At 40.3% G+C, this 19341-nt stretch overlaps 1 protein-coding gene across 4 annotated transcripts in view; it reads left to right on the top strand.

Moving 5' to 3' along the window:
* Positions 1–94: 94 nt before the first annotated feature.
* The window catches only part of NFIA (nuclear factor I A), a 394800-nt gene continuing 375553 nt past the window's right edge, over positions 95–19341 (top strand). For 3 of the 4 annotated variants that reach the window (XM_052636595.1, XM_052636593.1, XM_052636592.1), the window contains exons 1-2: positions 712–890; positions 6303–6834. In XM_052636595.1, the coding sequence (XP_052492555.1) occupies positions 864–890; positions 6303–6834 (559 nt within the window). In that variant the 5' untranslated portion in view covers positions 712–863. Of the gene's footprint in view, positions 158–711; positions 891–6302; positions 6835–19341 lie in introns of those variants that run through there. The other variant, XM_052636594.1, reaches the window with a different exon arrangement.

Genomic DNA, 19341 nt, shown 5'->3' with positions numbered 1-19341 from the left:
CTGATTCTTTTAAATTTGCATACATGCAAATCTGCACGCCCGCCGCCCCCCCTCCCCGCCACCCCGGCTCGGCTTTCTCCGCGGTTCTCTCCTTGCCCACGCAGTGAATCGAGGGGTGCAGGGCAACCTGGCAAAGTTGCCCAAGTCCTCCACCGAGGTCCGCGAAGGTCTGCGGCGGGGGTTGGGGGATGGGGACGAGGAAAAGTAGTTTTGTTTGCTTAAGCACATCCTGTGGCAGCCTATAGCTGCCCGGGAGTACAGACTGTAACTGCTCCTCACTGCGTTACCCAGTAATGCGCTGAGCGGGGACGGGGGGGGTGAGCCGGGGGGGCCGAGCGAGCGAGCGAGCCAGGGAGCGAGAGAGGGAGCGAGCGAGGAGCAAGCGCGAGCGGCCGCGGAGGCTCGGGACCCGGCTGGCCGCGCGGCGCCGCAGCCGCCCCCTCCCCCACCCCATCCCCCCCCCCCGCCGCCACCGGCGGCGGCGCGAGCGGGCGGCGGCCGTGCGGTGCGGTGCAGAGCGGAGGCGGGCGCGCGGGCGGCTCGCGGGCACCCGGCCGGCGGGCGCGGGAGCGGGAAAGGGTGCGCTATGCCTTTAACGCCCGCGTACAGTAGACATGTATAGTGGAGTGTAGGGAAACTCTAGGCGGGGTTAAAGTTCAGCTCATGGAGCGGCAATAGCGCTGGCTGGCTGCAGTTGAGCCGAGTTGGAAATGTGAACGCAAGAAGCAGGCTTGATTTTTTTTTTTCTCCCCCCTTCTCTCTCTCTCCTCCTCTCTCCCTCTTTCTCCTTTCTCACCCGCACTCACGCACACCTCCAAACCGCACACACCAGACGCACACGCACACCCCACCGCCCGGCAGTGATGTATTCTCCGCTCTGTCTCACCCAGGTAAGCAGCTGTTTGGATGCGGAGGGGGGTCGGGATGGCGGGGGCAGACCTGGGGCCGGGCCGGGGGTGCCGGGGACCCCGCGCTAGCAGGGCCCGGGGCATGTGTCCCGGGGTGTGCCAATATCTGCGCGTGTTTCTGTGTGTGTGTGTGTATGTGTGCGCGCGTGTGCTCGTGGTGGGGGGGCGGAGAAATACAGCTTTAAGAAAGTAACTTTGTTTCCATGCGGGTGCATTCCTCTTGCACGGCCATTTGTGTGGGCACATGGCTAATGGCGCCCTCTTATTAATGCGTTAATTAATATCGGGGCGATTGACTGCGGAACGGTGGTGTTTTCGGACGCCCCGCACGTGTTTCGGCGGGGTTGCAGCCCATGTCACGCTGAAATCTGGACTCAGCGTTTCTGCAGGCGCGAGGCCGGTTTCTGTAGTTCCGCGGCGCCCGGGGAGGGGGCCGCCGACGGAGCCCCCCTCACGCCCCGCACGCTCGGGGCCGCTGCACCCCCGGCTGCGGGAGAACTCAGGTCCCCGCGCCCGCGGCCCGCTCGCGGAGCCCGCGCCGCCGCAGCCGCCCCAAACTCTTACTTTTGTTTATTCTTTGTCAGCCTTTGGGGTCCGGCCGCGGGAGGGACGCGGGCCAGCGCCCCGGGCCCCGGCCGGGACAGCGCCCCTCGGACCCGGGCGGGCGGCGGCGAGCCGGCCCCGGGGCTCCGCGGAGCTGGACTGCGGGGCTGCGGGGCCGCGCGTCCCCCCGCGTCGGCCGGGTGGAGCCTGCGTCCTCGCCGCCTGTCGCCCGCTGGCTTTCCCGAGCGAAAGTTTCCGTGCCGGGACGAGCCCACGCAGCGCAGGGCGGCGAGCAGCCGAGGCCGCGGGCCGCGGGCTGGGGCGCGTCGGGCGGAGTTGGGCTCCCAGCCGCGAGCCCGAGCGGCGGCCCGGCTGGACGCGTCTCCCCCCGCCGCCGCCGCCGCCGCCGCCGCAACGCGACTCGGGCAGCTCCGCGCTCAGGACTGGGGCAACTTTTCCCCTCCGACCTAACTCGGAGCGTGGGTCTCTGTCGCCCCAGCGCTTCTCCTTTCTATGTCCTCCCTTTCCATCCCGCCCCTGTCTGCACAACCCCCAGGCAAAATATTGCTACTTCAAGGCTCCAAATCTGGTCCCTTTTGAATGTATTATTTATTTATTTATTTAGACCAAAAGGCATGAAGTCAAAGTGATTTTGCGCAATTTTTTTTTTTGAAGAAAACTGGGAGCCTTCATACTGTTTTGGTACAGTGAGATCTGACCATTAATCATGTACATGAAGTTTGTATGCTTCATGTAAAATGTTTACTCACCACTCCCTACAAAAACCTGCTACCACTTCTTGCTTTCATTTAGCAGGAGATAACGGTTTATCCGGAATACTTTCTGGAAGACTAAAAAGTATCCATAGTTTCTTCTCTTGTCTCTAGATTCTGGATTTATTTCCCACATGACATCCCTTCTTATTGCAATATCTAACAGTCATCTACCGGCTATTTGATCTCAGAAGACTCTTAAATATATCTTTTATGTTGAAATGGTCGGTTTGGGATTTAGGCCTAGCATTAATAATGGATAGCAGTTGCTTTCAGTTATTGTAAAAGTTTTTTATTTTTCCCTAACAAACTTCCAAAGTTACTATTTTAGTAACTTGTGGAAGTATGGAATGAAACTTTTCCAACCACTTTTGGCAAGGTTCACAATTGCATATGGATAAGATGCAAAGTGTAAGATAATTTGAATGAGTTATGACTACAGTGAAAATGCTGAGATTCAAAGGCTGAAGTTCTAGCTGGCAAAAGTTTGCAACACATAGAACCAGTAGATAATACCAGTGGTGTTGCTGTAGTGAGGAAGGACCTTAGCAGACACTTCAGCGACTTCTCCGGTGAGCTCTCAATAGATAAATTTATATTTTGGCATGATGCATATATGAGGATACCAGTGTACGCATGTAGGCCCAGGGCATAGTCAGGTATTTAACAAAGTTAAAGGATTCGCACAGCTCATAAGCCATTATCACATTAAGAAAGTTTTTTTTTTTTTTAAACCTATTTGGCCCTGTGATGGATACATTCAGTAGGCCTTCTTCTGGAAACACCACTAAGAGAAATGCTTACTTAGTGTAACAGTTTGTAAAGAAAATGTACACTAAATAGTGAATGAGAGTCATGTATTTTATGAGTTCTTCTTTTAAAAAATTGATTCACAATGTATTTAACTTTCCAGAATATTTATAAAGCTTTAGAGCCAGTTTTAAAAACAAAAAAGTAGTTTATTGGTCATTAAAGAAAGTCCAGTAAAGCATAGTGATAAAAAGACTCTAAATGAAAGAATAGACTCCATATACGTGAATGCAATTTTTAAAAACTTTATTAGGAAAATGCCAAACATCATATTTTAGTCCAAGTGGGCACATTTTAACCAAATCATGTACCTGGTCATAGAATGATAACAGTAGAAATTTATAGGTGAACCTTTCAAAGAAGTAGTTCCAGAAATATCAGCATTCTGTGGTTCTGAAACTTGGCATACTTGCAAACAGATGAACATTGAAGATGCTGATTCAAAGTCCTGTTGCTTTTGAAACAGGTTTTCAGGTTTGTTTTTATTGCTGGCCTGTAACTTTCTCACCGAGTACATACGTAAAATATTCTTTTTGTTTTCTCTTGACTATTTTGAAATATTCCACAGCTTATGGCGATATGTGCAATAACATGATTTATAAGGGCATACTGTTTTTTTCTTTAAAAACTCATTTATGCTATGCCTGGACATTTCCTACAAGTGAATGATAGCCTTTAGTTTTGATATTCTGGAATATTTCTAATTGTGTGTTGAGAAAAATAACTAGCACTTTCATTGTGCATGTGACTGAGTCATAAAAAATACAAAATATTGTGCGCTTTTATTGGCACTTTCTTAAAACCTTTGGGGAGTAAAAACCTGTAAATACTTTTGATGCAAAATTGGGACTTAGATTATTCTTAATGATTAGTTGACATAGCTGACCTCATTTAAGGATTTTTTGATGAGATATGTGGGCATTTGGTTGGCAGGTAAACAAAATCCTTTTGAACACGAATGAACGCAGTTCGCAGTTCTCTGAGAAGCATATTGGGGTATCTTTGAACACTTAAATGTCACATTAGAAGATTTATTTTAAATGTTTATTATTATTAAAGTGCTTTAATAAGACTAGGTTTGGACATAAATATGAATGTTTGGAGCTAAGTTATTCTTTGCATTTTAAAATGGGGCTGAGACTTTAAAATGAAATCCTCCTTTTGGTGAAAGCTCACTTTGTAGTTAAGGTAGACTCCGGGCTTTCTTTGCATAATTCCAGAGAGCCTTGGTCCCCCACATGTCCTGTGTATATAAAAAAGTCAGTCAATGTGAAGGACTGTTTCAAACCCTAAATTTATGTATTTTAGAGCATTTCAAGGATGAGCTCAGAATTTAGTAATGTTTAAATACTTTGCGGTTTGGTGTATACCTTGCTAGATAAACTGTGGCTTGAAAAATGCTCTCCCCCACCCCATTTCTCTCTTTCAAAGTATAGTAGTAGAAAAGATACCCAAACATCAGAAATTTTAAAGTGCAAATGGTATATAGGAAAGAATAATGTAATTCTTGTATTTTTCTCTGTTTTCTCTCCACTTAATATACATGCGTTATAAAGGCTGACTTCTTTGCTTTTGGATTCTTTTATTGAAAAAGAGCAGTTTTCAAACCTAAACTTGAAATACAAAGCCTGAAATTTGTTGAGAGAGGAAAAAATTAAATGTCAATTATTGAAGTGATTTATTGTATATTATATTAATATAAACTTACCTAAAAAGCAGTCATATGTAGTTTTTAAATGATTGACTGTAATTTATATTTTAACATGCTTGATTGTTAAAATATTTCACCAATTTTAAGCAGTCAATTTATATTTTAACATTTAAAAATTAATAATTGGTTTGATAGTATTAATATTTTGGACATTATAGTTACTTGTGCCTCCAAAGTATATATTTAGATGGATATTACAAACCTAAAGAATGCATTTTATATTTGTCTGTCCTCCACCCTTTGAAAAAGTCATCAAATACCTCTTTGGCGTCCTTATCCTCATTTATTTGAGAGTAAATAATTTATCTTTTGGTGGGGGTTGTGCAGTGGGGAGAAGTTATGTAAGATTAGTGTGGGTTGGTTAATCAAAAGTTAGATGTACTCAGAAAGCTTTGTGGAGGTTACTGTTTAATTTTCCTTTAATTTTATATTTCTGTTTCCTAAGAAAATGTCAAATAAAAGAATCAAGTATTTTCAATGAAAGAGTAAGAAAATTTTAAATGTTTTAGATTCAATTTTATTTTCAAATTACTTGAACTTTAAGAGGCAAGCATGAGGGTTTTTCTGTAGTCTCATAAGCATTGAATATACCGGGTTCTCTGTTTCCCTGTGAGAACAAAAAACCTGAAATACTATTTTCAAAATTTAAATAAGTACTCTGTTTTTTAGGGATGATTATTACTGAAGGTATTTCACAATCACATCAGTAAACTGAATGTATTTAGTTGCAACCGTGTTGTCACAGTGACACATTCTGTTTACTATCTGGCTTGAACGCTTTTTTTTTTCCCCCTTTTTCCCTTTTTGTTTCATTTCCATAATATCAGCAATTATGTCTTGGACATAGATCTTTTTATTTCTAGTCCGACAAATATAAAATCCATTTCTTCTTTTATATATGGACCTGCCAAATTTTTCTAAGTTTTTGAGTAAAAAAAAAATTGTGTGTAACTGTAATACTTAAAAAGGAATTAAAATGTTACAAAAATGACTAAGAAACAGATCAGAGTCTACATGCACTACTTTTAGAGGGAAAGTCTTTGTTTCCATTGAGCGTGGAGATGATTTTTGCTCCTAGACTTCCATAAACACTGACTGGCATCTAAATGTTTAGGATTTGCCAATCTGGCTGCGGAGCCCTGGCTGTACTACAAGTAGTGAGGTCAAGGCTGGAGCAAAATTAGATATGCCTTCCTTGAAATAGGGTTAAGATTATATGTTGTTATAAGCATTTCGATAAACTTCACTGGCTGTCTAAAGGCTTTGGGACGTAGGCCCGACAATAGAACCTGGTACAGTTCCGTAACATAACAAACCATTTTTTACTTTTTAACAGTTTTTTTCTTTGAGATTGTGAGACACGATACTGATAGTATTTTTTTTTCCCCCCTCTTGGACTTCCCATAGCAATCCCATGTATGATTTTGGTAATGCTTGAATCAAATTTCAAGTGAAATAAGGATTATATATACATATTTTAAAGGTGAGCATCTAAAGAAATGTTGTTTCCTTTTGTTTTCATTTTAGTTATATTTTTGTCTTGATTCATTTTGCCAGGATGAATTTCATCCTTTCATCGAAGCACTTCTGCCCCACGTCCGAGCCTTCGCCTACACGTGGTTCAACCTGCAGGCCCGAAAACGAAAATACTTCAAAAAACATGAAAAACGTATGTCAAAAGAAGAAGAGCGAGCTGTGAAGGATGAGTTGCTAAGTGAAAAACCAGAGGTCAAACAGAAGTGGGCATCTCGACTGCTGGCCAAATTGCGGAAAGATATCCGACCTGAGTACCGAGAGGATTTTGTTCTTACAGTTACAGGGAAAAAGCCTCCATGTTGCGTTCTTTCCAACCCAGACCAGAAAGGCAAGATGCGAAGAATTGACTGCCTCCGCCAGGCAGATAAAGTCTGGAGGTTGGACCTTGTTATGGTGATTTTATTTAAAGGTATTCCGCTCGAAAGTACTGATGGCGAGCGCCTTGTAAAGTCCCCGCAGTGCTCTAATCCAGGGCTCTGTGTCCAGCCCCATCACATAGGGGTTTCTGTTAAGGAACTCGATTTATATTTGGCATACTTTGTGCATGCAGCAGGTAAGTGCGATGGTGAGAAGTCGGTCCACTTTCTCGCGTGTGCTTCTTTCCTGATGACCTCTGCGTGTGCTGGGCCATTCTTGAGCTCCCTATGGCAGGCCACGTCTATATGGACAGCGTGGTGTCCAAGGTAGCCCAATGTCAGAGTAGCCAGATGCTGCAGAGTTTGAGGTTCCACCTTCATTCAGGTGGAAAAGCATAGCTTTGAGAGCATTCTTGTTAAGTTCAATTCTCTTGGCAAGTAGTGTTATCAAAGGTTTTGGTAGTCAATTATGAGATATTGTTTAAATCACATTTTTTTGATGAGGGGTGAGAGAAACCTCATAAAAACCCTTGTAAGAAAGAGTCTATTTTAACTGGCAAGTGATCTAGTTAAAAAGCATTTAGTTTGATAGTGAGGCAATGTTTTTAGTTGCTTTTCTTCTGGGAGTGTTTTTAACCTTCTGGAGCCTCTTGAGCCCCCTTCTAATCAAGAAGAGGTTGGAGGTAAGATTGCTATCAAATTGCTGATCATTTATGAAGAAAAAAGAATCACACTAATACAAACTTACTAACTTTGTTTTAGGAATACTTGATGTTGTTTAAGATTTCTAAGGGAAAAAAAACTAATCCAACTCTTTAAGCAATTGATGGAAAGGTTAATCTTAAAAGTAACCAAATCTGTATAGTGCGTTTGAACAAATTGAGAAATCGATATTGAGAACTGATTTAGTGAGTTGCTTTGATTCATAATAACATTCTTTACTGTTCCAAGGCTGTTTTCAAGGCATGCTTTTCCTGTGTCTATTACAGCAGGTAGAGTAGCATTCGGGATAAAACTATTGAGGACTGGATAAAATAATGCATTTTTACTTTGTTCCTCTTGTCTTTAGACAAAAGGCTCATTGTGTTAACGTGAAAGCTCAGGTCTTGTGAAACTTGTTGACTTTTTATATGTACATATCGGTCTTGCTAGATTACCTTTATGGCAGTTACTTGAGCCAGATGGAAGAACGAAGGTTGTGGAATCCTTCCAGTAGGTTGTTTTGGGGTGCATGTATGTATGTATTTTTTGCCAAAGGGCAGAGAAGATGATACCTGTAAAAGGGAACACTCCATTGTTTTGCAAAACATTTTTAATTCTAAGAATGTGAGCAATTTTTTAAAGATGTCATCTGATAGCCTATTCTCTATTATTTTTCTCAATATATGTTTTAGAAAGAGAACTTTTGTTATCCATCTGTCCTTACATAAGAAACTGGAGAAATTTACTTTGCAAGCATGTCACATCATCATTTGCATTCTGTTGGCAGGGGATAGATGAGTATTTTAGAGGATGTGATCTGTAAGTGTTTCAAATATTTGGGTTTTTGAAAATGTATACTTAATTATAAGAGGTGCCTGTTGCTTTAGCCAGTTTTGGGTAGCAAAAACAAAAAGGCAACATCTCTCAAATGACCTCTAAACAGGAACAAGTGGCCCTTTATTAACTCTCAGTTAACTCTATCGTTGTTACTTTGTCTATTGAAAAAGCAGAGTTAAAAAATTTTATTTTTATATATATAAGTAGAGATTCTGCCAGGGCAAGGTGCAAAAAAGGTGTGGCTATTAGAGGTGCTTTGGGAGCACACTTTAAAAATCGTGTGTTTAATCTCTAATGTTTGGAGAAGTAAATACTTTATAAATGATAATAAATGCTCTAACGGACCAACATAGGAAATTGCAGGTGCCAACGAGTGATGCCCATCACGGTGTGTGCGGTGTATCCCTTCGAAGGTAACATCACAACGGAACACCTGTTCTGCGCTTATTGGTATGAGCAGCGTCCCTTCTAAGTTTTAGGTGTAAACGTTTCCTTTAGATTCACAGAGACGCAGCCCTTCCCGCTCTCGCCGTTTCACGTTGGATTCTCTTTCACTGTTGACGGTTTTTGCCCGTTTTATGGCTCCAGATCCTTGAGCCAACACAGTTGCTGGCGGTTTCAAGGACCGGAAGGTTGATGTTGGTGAAATGGCAGGTAGAAGGTTGCTTAGGAAGAGTGAGCATCCTTATTGCTAATGAAAGATTTATTGCCAGCACCGTGGATCAGACTACCTTTCGGTTCGGTTTCCCTGCGCCTCCCAGAATCCCTTGGTTGCCTGAATGCCGGCCAAGTGCAAGCCATTGGCTCTCCCTGCGCAGCCGCGGCGCCTCTGCGCGCACCGGGAAGGGTCCGAGGGATGCTCAGGGCCTTTTGTCTGAAAATATCTCAAATTTGATTTCAGAGATTTAAAGGCCTGTTATTTGTGGAAGGGAAGCTGCCAGTACAAATAGGAGGTAGATCGGTCAACTCGCATACAACTGATTTGACAAGCATCTGTTATAATACTGAAGATTTGTAAACACTAAACAATGTTTTTACCTCCTTAAAAGTTTTGAGAACTTGCCAGTATTGGCAGGAGGCAGAGACTCTGAAACGTGCTTCAAGAAACATGCCAAAACCATTGTGGCCTTTTCACCTATAGTCTCCCCCTACTTTCTTTTAAATGTATTTTTTTTTCTCCCCAAATGCCATTTCCCCCCTTGATTGCCACAAGAAGATTTTTTTTTTCTTTCTAAAAATGCATACAATAATTATTGCTTCATGCCTCCGCCTCTTCTTTGGAAGGAAGTTGAAATCTTAGAACACACATGTAAATACTGGAAGCTAATGCAGAATCAGTTGTTTTTTAAAAGTGTAGGAGATGATTTTTTTAAGTTATTGAGACGGAAAATACAATACATAAACTGCATTCCTTTTTTTTTATTCCCTCTAAATCAAGGGGCATTAGAACTGTGAATTTTGTGGCTGATAAACAGTAACAAGTGTAATGAAATCGGAGTGATTCCAGAAGCCTGAGAATTTCATCTCGTTAAAAGTACAAAAGAGTAAAACCATCTTATGCCCAGAATTTGGTCTCTACTTGAGTCGTCCTTCCCACGTATCGCATGACAACTTGGAGATGTTATGGCATTGTGGCAAATGGTTTTCTTTGTGGGCGTGTAACAGTAAAGCTAATTTATGACTAGTCTTTACCAGATGATCTGTATCAGAATCTACAATATACCCGGCACGTGGCAAGGTCACAATTTAAGTTGTTAAGGTCATAACCTTAGCCACCAGGCATTTGACCTTTTAGATAAAGTTAACCTTTGTTCATTAGTAGGCACTCAACCGAGAACTTTCTGGAGAGTTTTTTTTTTTTTTAAACTGCTTCTGTATAACTTCTGGTAATGTAATCACATTCTAGAAAGATTCTCAGTTGAGTTAGTTAAATTTTGTAAGGGGTTAGATTTTTTAAGGACTCATCTCTTATGTAGAGATAGGTTGCTGTATCTAGGCCATAAAATGACAGTGTCACAATTTACTTTTTATAGTTATTACCTGCTGGGGGATAGAATGAAAGCTGAGGCAGCTGTGTGGAGATGTTTAAAAACTAAAGTTAAACAAATAGAATTATGTTTAATTCAGTGAAGGCCTTTGCTAAGTTTTGAGTGGCTTTAGGCCCCAAAGCGATTAATCACAATGAGCATCTTCAGTTTTTAGCAGGTGAGGAATTTTCTAAGATTGGAAGTATTTTTAGTTGCCGTAGCATTCACTTTGAAAGACAAATACATGACAGGAGTCAGGTAGTTGCTGTAATTGTTAATTAGCCCGTGACAGAGCAAATTGAACTTGTCCTGATGGTAGCAGGAGTACTTGTTAGTTTCCTGGTGGAAAGTGACCGTGTTTGCACCATAGTGATTTCAGTACAGTCGTTACTGATTGCTTCCATGCTCCCATCGTTGCTGCCTTTACTTAGTGTTGCTCGGACCAGGAATAATATAGGTTTCCACACTTACTGGAAGAGTTGCGGTGCCTGGAAGCTTGGTACCTGTCCTGGAAACCTGCCGGCAGGGTTACTGATGACCACATTACCTGTACTATATTGTTCACTTAATTATGCTGTCCTGAACGCTCATTCAAATTATTTCTGTTACTGTTAGTTTCTCCCTGATAGGCCACATATTATTCCATTTCAACAAAGAGAGACTCCCACTCAGGTGCACTGTAGTTGTATTTTGGCTTTGTGATTGCCATTCCTTCATATAGTAATAGAGGAAGCCGTGATATGCAGATAGAGCAGATGGTCATGTTGACAGATTGAGAATTCACTTCCTACTGCTTCAGAGCAGGTGTAAGATTAGGAGTGTCTGTGTAGGAGCGTGTGTGTGCCTCGTGTGCATGTGTGTGCACATCCAGGCTGCACACAGAGTGCTGGATAGAGTAGGGGGGGAATGCTTTCTTTTTCTAAAAAGCAGGTACCTGAAATACAGTGTAATCATCTGTGGAAGGTTATCAATGCATACCGAGTAGTATTAATAATTACAAAAAAAATTTTAACGGATGTTAGATTGTTACAGTTTAAAATTTTATGCCAAATTAATTGTGATAATTTTTAAATTTAAGGTAACTTACTATGTTTGTGGCAGGGTTGTGTATATAAAATATAGTTAATATGTCCTGTTAGCAGGAGCTTGTGTGTATGTATGTTTACACTCAAATCTAAGACTATACATTATAGTACCTTAATAAACTGCCTAGTAGAAATAGTTGTGTGGTTAGTTTCTTTGATTTATAATAACTGTATTTGGAAAAAGAATGGGGAAAGATTATATACAGTGATATTTAATGTTAGTACCACTCTATTTCAAATTGTAACCCTAACCTTAAAGCAAAGGTGGATTTTGTGGCCGATTGGTGTACTGTAACTTACTGGTACGTGCACATGCTTTTAGAAGATGTCATCTTTCTACTTATTTTTTCATTCTTTAAGGGAGTTAGCCCAGTCAACAAACTTGAGATGAAATATGGCTTTTATATCCTTAAGCGTTGTCTACATAACTTGAAGATTGTAGCAATATTCTTTATTTAGAATGCAGCAACAATATTCTTTATCCTAGAATGTGGTGAGGAAGAAGTTGAAAGGCAGAGAGAGTAGGAGTAGGGAAAAAGTGTTGTTCTGGAGTAAGACAGAGGTCAGCTCATTTATGGCTCAGAGGTTTGAGTGTTGGTAAGAAATTTCCCAACGCTGCTGGCTTGGATTTGCCTTGTCTGCTTTTCCACCCAGTGATGGATAGCATTAATTTAAACCTATTTAGGGCTAGTGTGGGAGAAACCACAGCCTTTGTTGTGGTCACTGCTGTACACAGTAGGACTGGGTGTTTTACTTGGTTAAGGCCTCAAGCTGCTTCCAGAGGATGCAGAACAGCCTGTCGGTTTTTTAAAACTTGCACAGAAGCAGCAACGATTCTAATTGCTCACAAATGTTAATATAGATTATTAAAAACAATTTTGAGGTTAGAATAGAAGGAAAAACATAAAATACAGATTGCATTCAGTGACTGTGCTAAACACCAATTTGTTGTCATTTCAGCAATTATTTTCCCATGGTCATTTAGAGGTTAGATGTTGCTTTTAAACATAAAATTGTAAATCCTTGGGAGGTGAGGTCAGGGGAAGGAAGAAGTCAGGTGGAGGAGGAAGAGAATGAATGAACTGGCATGCTTTGTTAAGAGAAACGTAAAACTGTGAACTTAATTGCGAATGGAGATGCTCTAAAAAGTGTTCTGGTTTAAGTAATGACTGTAAAAGGATCCCAGGCAGTAAGACATCAGGTGGAGAATTTTATAATCCATCTCACCATCATTTTTTGCATTGTATGTTCTAGACTGAGAGACTGTATGGGGGGTTTTTGGAATTTCTTTTCAGATTTTTAGAAAGAAAAGTTCTGCAAAAATTCCGTGTAGCATTTAGGGGTCCAGTTAAGGACACTGTGGCTTGCATGAACTTGGAAAGGGGGCTGTTGAGATAATTATTATTATTATTACCATTTTGCTTTTCAAGGGGGAAACAGAATGTTGTCAACATTTTGGCCTTTTCCCACCAAGGCAACTGTTAGAAGTGATTGATCCAAACTTTAGAATTTATCAGAATTCTCTAGATGGAGATAGAAAGATAAATAGATAGATGTTAAGATAGAAATGGCTTTTCTCCTAGGCATTTCCCCAAATATTAGAAATCAGTACTTCTTGTTTTGCTATGACAATTCCACAGGGTAGAAGTATATTTTATCTAACAGGGTTAGTCTTCTTATTAATATTCTAGTGAAATAAACATGGCCTTTTAGCCAAAGGAATACGTCCACAAATGACAAATTGTGGCAGGTTTGGAGCAGAGGATATTTTTGCTGTTTTGTTTGTAAGAGATACTAAAAGAGATAAGATTGAGAGAAATAAATTCATTTGTGTATGCATTTTGGCAAGTGTTGGTCTGTGAGATATTGCTAATCTCAACCTGAGAAATGGTTAGGATGATCGTAATAACTGGAGATTGAAGTGGTATAGCTTTCATGTTTTTTGAGAGCCTTAAACTTACTTGTCTTCATATCTTTCACATATTTTCCTAGTGATAAGTATTTTGGACCTTGATAGATCAAGAGTAGAGAGAAGGAGGGACTTCCCTGGTGGCTCAGATGGTAAAGAATCCGCCAGCGGTGTGGGAGACCTGGCTGGGTTTGATCCCTGGGTTGGGAAGATCCCCTGGAGGAGGGCCTGACAACCCACCGCAGTATTCTTGCCTGGAGAATCCGCATGGACAGAGAATCCTGGAAGGCTACAGTCCACGGGGTCGCCAAGCGTTGGACACAACTGAGTGACTAAGCACGGCAGAGCACTGCACAGAAAAGGAGATGGGTGGAAGAAAGGAAGGTGGGCGAGCAGGCAGCTGGGCAAATGTTAATAATAAATTTTATTCAGTGTCTGTTTTGCAGCAAGTGCAGTACTGAATTTTGCCATACATTGTAGCTTTCTGTTTTTTTTTTTTTTAAACTTCATTGGAGTATTATAAATAAGTAATGCACTGTCCATTTGTGCAGGTGAAAATCAAGTCTCAGAGGTGCCTAGTGACTTGTGCAGAGCAAGATTAAACCCAGGCCTCCTGATTCTGTGTCCTATTCTTTTAAAAATAAAATTCAGATCCGTCTGATATCCCTCTTTACATCCTGTTGTCTGGATTTAAAGAGGGCTTGGATGTCACTTAAATGGTATCACACACCTACCTTAAATCAAAGGGGCAATAAAAAGTCAAAATCCAAACCCTTCCCACGGAGATATTTTACAGTGAAGTTCGGGTTTTGTCCGCAGAATGAAGCCACACTTGGTTAGAAGAGGGAGAAATGGTCTCATGCTTGTTAGTGTTGGGGTCAAAAATCTGGAATGACTTGTTCTTTCTTGTTTTTAGAATGTAGAAGTTTAGTGAATAGAAGCATTATAACACAGGTTTAAAAAAATTTTTTTTTGTAAGATAAAGTTAGATGAATTGATTCTAGATGTTTTAGGAATTAAAGCAACCTTTATTTTAAGAATTAAAATTACATGTAATATTTTACTGGGTAGATTTTTGTACATTTTTAAATATGCACAAGATATTAATTTTTTTATTTCCTCATTAGATTTAAATGTTTTAAATTTACTTTGTTCCGAAAAGATCTTTTGTATAGTTATTTAAAAAACCAAAAAATGGAATTTTATTAGTTAAAAAAGTAGATTTTTAATTTTAAGACAAAGGAGGAAAATTGAAAATAGGAACAAGTTTCATGTTAATGCCCTTAAGTAACTGATATATTTATTGATTAATTTATTTAATGCCTTTATTTTCATTTTCTTTAAACTTCAGCAGGATTAGTTCTTAATGACTTAAGTGTAAAAGTTCAGAGCCTCACTCAACATGAATTTTATAATTGTTAATAGAAAAAAGGTGATAATTATAATTTATACTATATCTGTTCATTGTATATATGAATCCTTCTAGTCTTTATTAAAAAAAATAAGCTGTTGAACTTACATTGAATAAAATAGAAATGTGACTTTCTTTTTAAGTTTAATTTTTTAGAAGTGCTAATAAATTTAAAAGTTAGGGTGTGGAGTATGTCATCCCAGAAAGGGAAAACTGAGGGGTGTGTTAAAAGTGATTCAATTGGAAACAAGAGGATTGCAATAAAAAAAAAAAATAAGACTCACACCCCTCTGTCCTCTCCATCAGGCTCCATACTGCCTACCTTTGATGTCTCTGGTGAGAGTTTCTGGTGGGACCAATAGCCTGTGAGTTTCTAAACAAAAACTGTTTTCAGAGCATATGTATTCATGTATATGTTTTAATGACTATTTTTGAAATGCTCTATGGGTTATAAAAGCAAGATGAAATAAAAGTAGCAATAAAACATATTTTAAAAATGAATAATATTTAGCAGTTTTGTCGGTATTTCTGTGTAGCATCTGCCATTGTCAGGCTGTTGTCTTTGTTGCTATGGTTTGGGTGATTTTATTTCCTTTTGTAATTTTGCCAGCCTGTGATTGGCTAGTGCAACAACATGTTCATGCTGTTGGGGAAGATGTATCTGTGGTGAGTCATATAGCTTTATCCGATTGGTAATTTTTGGTAAGGAAAGGTATTTGTCAGTGGATAAATAGGAACTTTGGTGCTACAACATCAATAATTCATTTAATTTTCAAAATTTGGGACCTATTACTTAATATGGGAAACTCAGAACTGTCTCTTCTGTGTTACATCCCTACCTTTTTCCTCTTCCCCTATTGGAAGCATTTAGAATTCTGTGTATTTTAATTTTGAAGAGATTAGTGATTTAAGTTTAAGCTTCTACATAAAGTGAATGTTGTACGTATGGGATCCCATCATTGTCACTTTCAAATATTCCATTGCCTTTCACAGGAGCTGACATCACAAGTCCTTAGGTTGACAAATTCTCATCAACTTTTGTGAAAATTTTGGCTGCAAAAGGAGTAAAGTCAAAAGAGGGCCATAGACAGATGGATTTCAGTGTTGAGATGACATCAAGCCCTTCTTGTGGCATTTTTAAACATTCCAAAGGAATGAGGAATGGAGATGCTTAAAGAGCTTACTGTAGAATGAGTAATTAAGATACTGTGCATCCGCATGTAAACCTTCAGCAGAGCTGTATGGGCTCAAGTATAATAGCAGATTAAGAATGAAAATAGTAAACATCTTTTATGTTGAGTATAATTCATAAATATTAAACATTAAAAGTGTTGTTGATGGAAAACAGTGTATACCTCAGAGTACATGGTTAGCATTAAGTAATTGAAAGTTAAAGATAAGTGCGTTACGGACACTTAAGATGAAGCAAAGATTCGGGATAAGACTTTGGCAGAAGCTTGTCTGCATCTCTGTAGGGCTGTGGCAGGGTTTTTGCATGGATGCCTTGTATATAAAAATTACCGAGTTACTGAAGCTTCTGATTGATTTATTTAGTTGGCTTTTTCTCCCCTTCTTTTAAATGGTGGAGGTTCTCTTTGGGAAAGTAGTTTCAAGTAACTTCTGAGAATGAAGTCTTTGTAACTTGATGCTGTTCAACAGCGTAACTATTGTTGTCTGTCCCTGTCAGGGAAAGATAGTCATTGCAATACTTTTATTGTATGGCCTCTTAATATGTGACAAGGACTTGTATCAAGAATTCTCTTTTCTTTTAAATGTACTTTTAAAAGTCCCTTACCCTTCCGACCCAAGCAAGGATGACAGTGGTTTTTAAGAAGATTCAAATGAATTTTTATTATTTTTTTTCTGCTTATTTACTATACAGACAAAAGTCTTATTTTTTTAAAAAAAAAGGGACTCTGAAATCATATATTTTAGATTTTCTGTAAAATAAACTAGGAATAGAAATTAACAGAAAAGTGCCATCTCATTGGGCCCAGGATGTGTATAGTTCTTGGAGAATGAGGGTATTGCAGCCTGAAATGTTAGCATTGAAGAACTAATTGTTCTGAAGGTATTTGTCCCTCATCTCAGAAAAGATGGCAAACATGCAAAACGGATAAATGTAATCCTTTGTACTTTTACCACCTACATTTTTAAACTACAGTGACTCTGATTTCTCTAGAAAGGTCAGAGGTTTCAGACAGAAAGCTTTGTGATTCTTCAAAGAGAGACATTTTCAATTTTGCTATCTAAAGACTGATTATGCATAGCTTTTAACTTTATTTGCAGTTGAGCCTCGGAGGTGCTGTGCTGGGGTGGGTGATGCTGAGTAAGTGAGGCCAGGTCATGAGACAGCAGAACTGGAGGTAGACAGATAGATGGGAGAGGAACACAGATGCACATTCAGAGAGTCGCATGTTTGGCCCTTTATTACTGACACCTTTTAAAAAGTGTGAACAGAGCAGCTGTAACTGTGTTTTGCTTTGTGCTGGAGCATTCTGTGACAGACTCTTTAAACACTTTGGGCACTTAAAGGAGTTTACATAGCTGGGTGCCATTTCTTAGGGTTGGCTTTGTTGGTTTTCTAAATTGTGGATATGGGTTTCTTGGGTTTTATGTGGGTTGCTTTGTTTCTGCTTTGTTTTCCTTTTGGACTTCTCCAAGTTTTGGAGAATTTTTCATGTTGGGTGATGGGGGCGAGTGGAGATGGTAGATGCCTTTTGTTGTGGTTTGCTCCTGTTATTCAGGAAACTGAGGTTCAGAGAGTGTTCTTAGCTCACTCAAGGTCAGGCCAATGGTAAGTGGCAGAGCCAGGATGAAAGCCAGATCCGCTAGACTAGTGTTGTTAATTTCTATGATATTTAAGTTGGTTCTTATACATTATTTTATTAGCTCTTCATGTAAATCTTATCTTTTAGATAGGGAAGCTTTTATAATTGCCTTAATGCTGCTGAGAAACAAAGAGGCTGAGAAATGTGTCCATGGTACATGGTTAGTAAGTGGTTAGGGCTGGTTACCAGGTCTGACCTTTCCACGGTCTGTTTTTATCTCCTACGTGTTCCTGAGTATATCATTCTCCCTAAGGGCTGCTTTGGAATTTATGGATGGGCTTAAAATTGTTCTCTGGAAGTACATTATAGTGCTGAAAGCTATTGTTTTCTCTGAGGTTAAAATTAAACGTTTTTTTTTTTTTTATTTTTGGCTGTGCTGGGTCTTCATTGCTGTGCGGGTTTTCCTCTTGTTTCGTGTAGTGGAGGCTACTCTCTAGGTTCAGAGCGCAGGCTTCTCTTATTGCAGAGCACCAGCTCTAGGATGCTTGGGGTTCAGTAGTTGCAGCACGTGGGCTCAGTAGTTGCGGCTCCCAGGCTCCAGAGCACAGGCTCCATAACTGTGGCACCTGGGCTCAGCTGCCCTGTGGCCTGTGGGATCTTCCTGAGCCAGGGATCGAACCAGTGTCCTTGGCATTGGTAGACAACTTCTTTACCACTGAGCCACCAGGGAAGCCCTTCTCTGAAGTTTAGAAAGTGGTCAGCAAGTAGTCTTTGTCCTGGTTTGTTAATAGATTCAGAACTTTATCCTTTGAAGGAAGCTTAGAGGAAACTTTGATTTTGCAAGTCTGTGCATCCCAGGAGCTCTGGAGATAGAAAATTTGTGTGTAAGTTGAGGAGCAGTTGTGGTCTGTTGTTATCATTTGCATCAAGGTGAATGCCCTTGGTTGGTGTCGTCATAGGAGATGCAGTTTGGTTGCCTCTGTTGATAGTTTCAACCTTGCCGTCGACAACTCAGTTCAGCAGACATGTTTTGAATGCTCACTACCTATTAGGCACTGTGCTGGGTGCCAAAGCACACAAAGGAAGGAAAAACTAGGAGGTGAGTTGATGCCATCGTAGATGAAATTTCCTCAGAAACTAAGATTTTAAGGTTTTCAATGTTTTAAAATTAGGATTCTCCCAACTAATAGCTCATATGAAGTTTTAAACATTTGCAGAACCAGTTATTGATACCGCCCTTTTCCCGTACAGTTGGTCTCCACTGAGGAATTCTGTCATCTGATGACATTACTAGTAAGTGTTAAATTTTTTGTTTTCTTATGTCAGAAATATCTACATAAATGGAGAGCAAATCGGAGCAGACAGAACAGGGCACAGGTGGTTTCTATTATTTGATAGTTCACTGTAGCATGTCTTCTCTAGAGAAATCTGGTATACAAGAAAACTTTTCCTTCTTTTTTTAAGGCCCTCCTTTGAGGAACACTGAGGTACAAAACAGAGTTATAGGGAAACTAAATAGCAGGAGAAATGAAGGAGTGACAGACAAAAAGCAAGGGGAGGCCTTGAGAGCAAGCGTGGTAAGTTCACGTGGCAGTTGCAGACCGTCCCTAAAGTACAGCCAAGTCCCAGGAGCACAGCCATTTACATTCTGTCTTGCTCCATCTCCGAAGAAAGTAAGTAATCGTGGGACTTTGACATGGAAGTGAGTTTTAAGTTGTCCGAAGTCTCAGACTGCTCTGCCTTTCTTTCTCTTGTGAAAAGAAAATAGGCAAGTAGTAAGGGGGTTCTGTATGTGTGAGTGTGTGTTAGTGTGGTAACGGGGCAGCTGTGAGGGTCTTTTGGGAAGGTGGGTACAGATGGTGATAGAACGGAGAGGAACTATTGCGTGTCTGATAAATGAAGTACAGACAACAGCAACCCCAGCAACAATCTGGTGGTCCCAAATATTGGAAATTTTTTGTT

This window comes from Budorcas taxicolor, chromosome 3, assembly GCF_023091745.1.
Source record: "Budorcas taxicolor isolate Tak-1 chromosome 3, Takin1.1, whole genome shotgun sequence".
Classification (NCBI taxonomy): Eukaryota; Metazoa; Chordata; class Mammalia; order Artiodactyla; family Bovidae; genus Budorcas; species Budorcas taxicolor.
The sequence above is the reverse complement of the archived record's forward strand: the minus strand, read 5'-3'. Positions and strand labels throughout refer to the sequence as shown.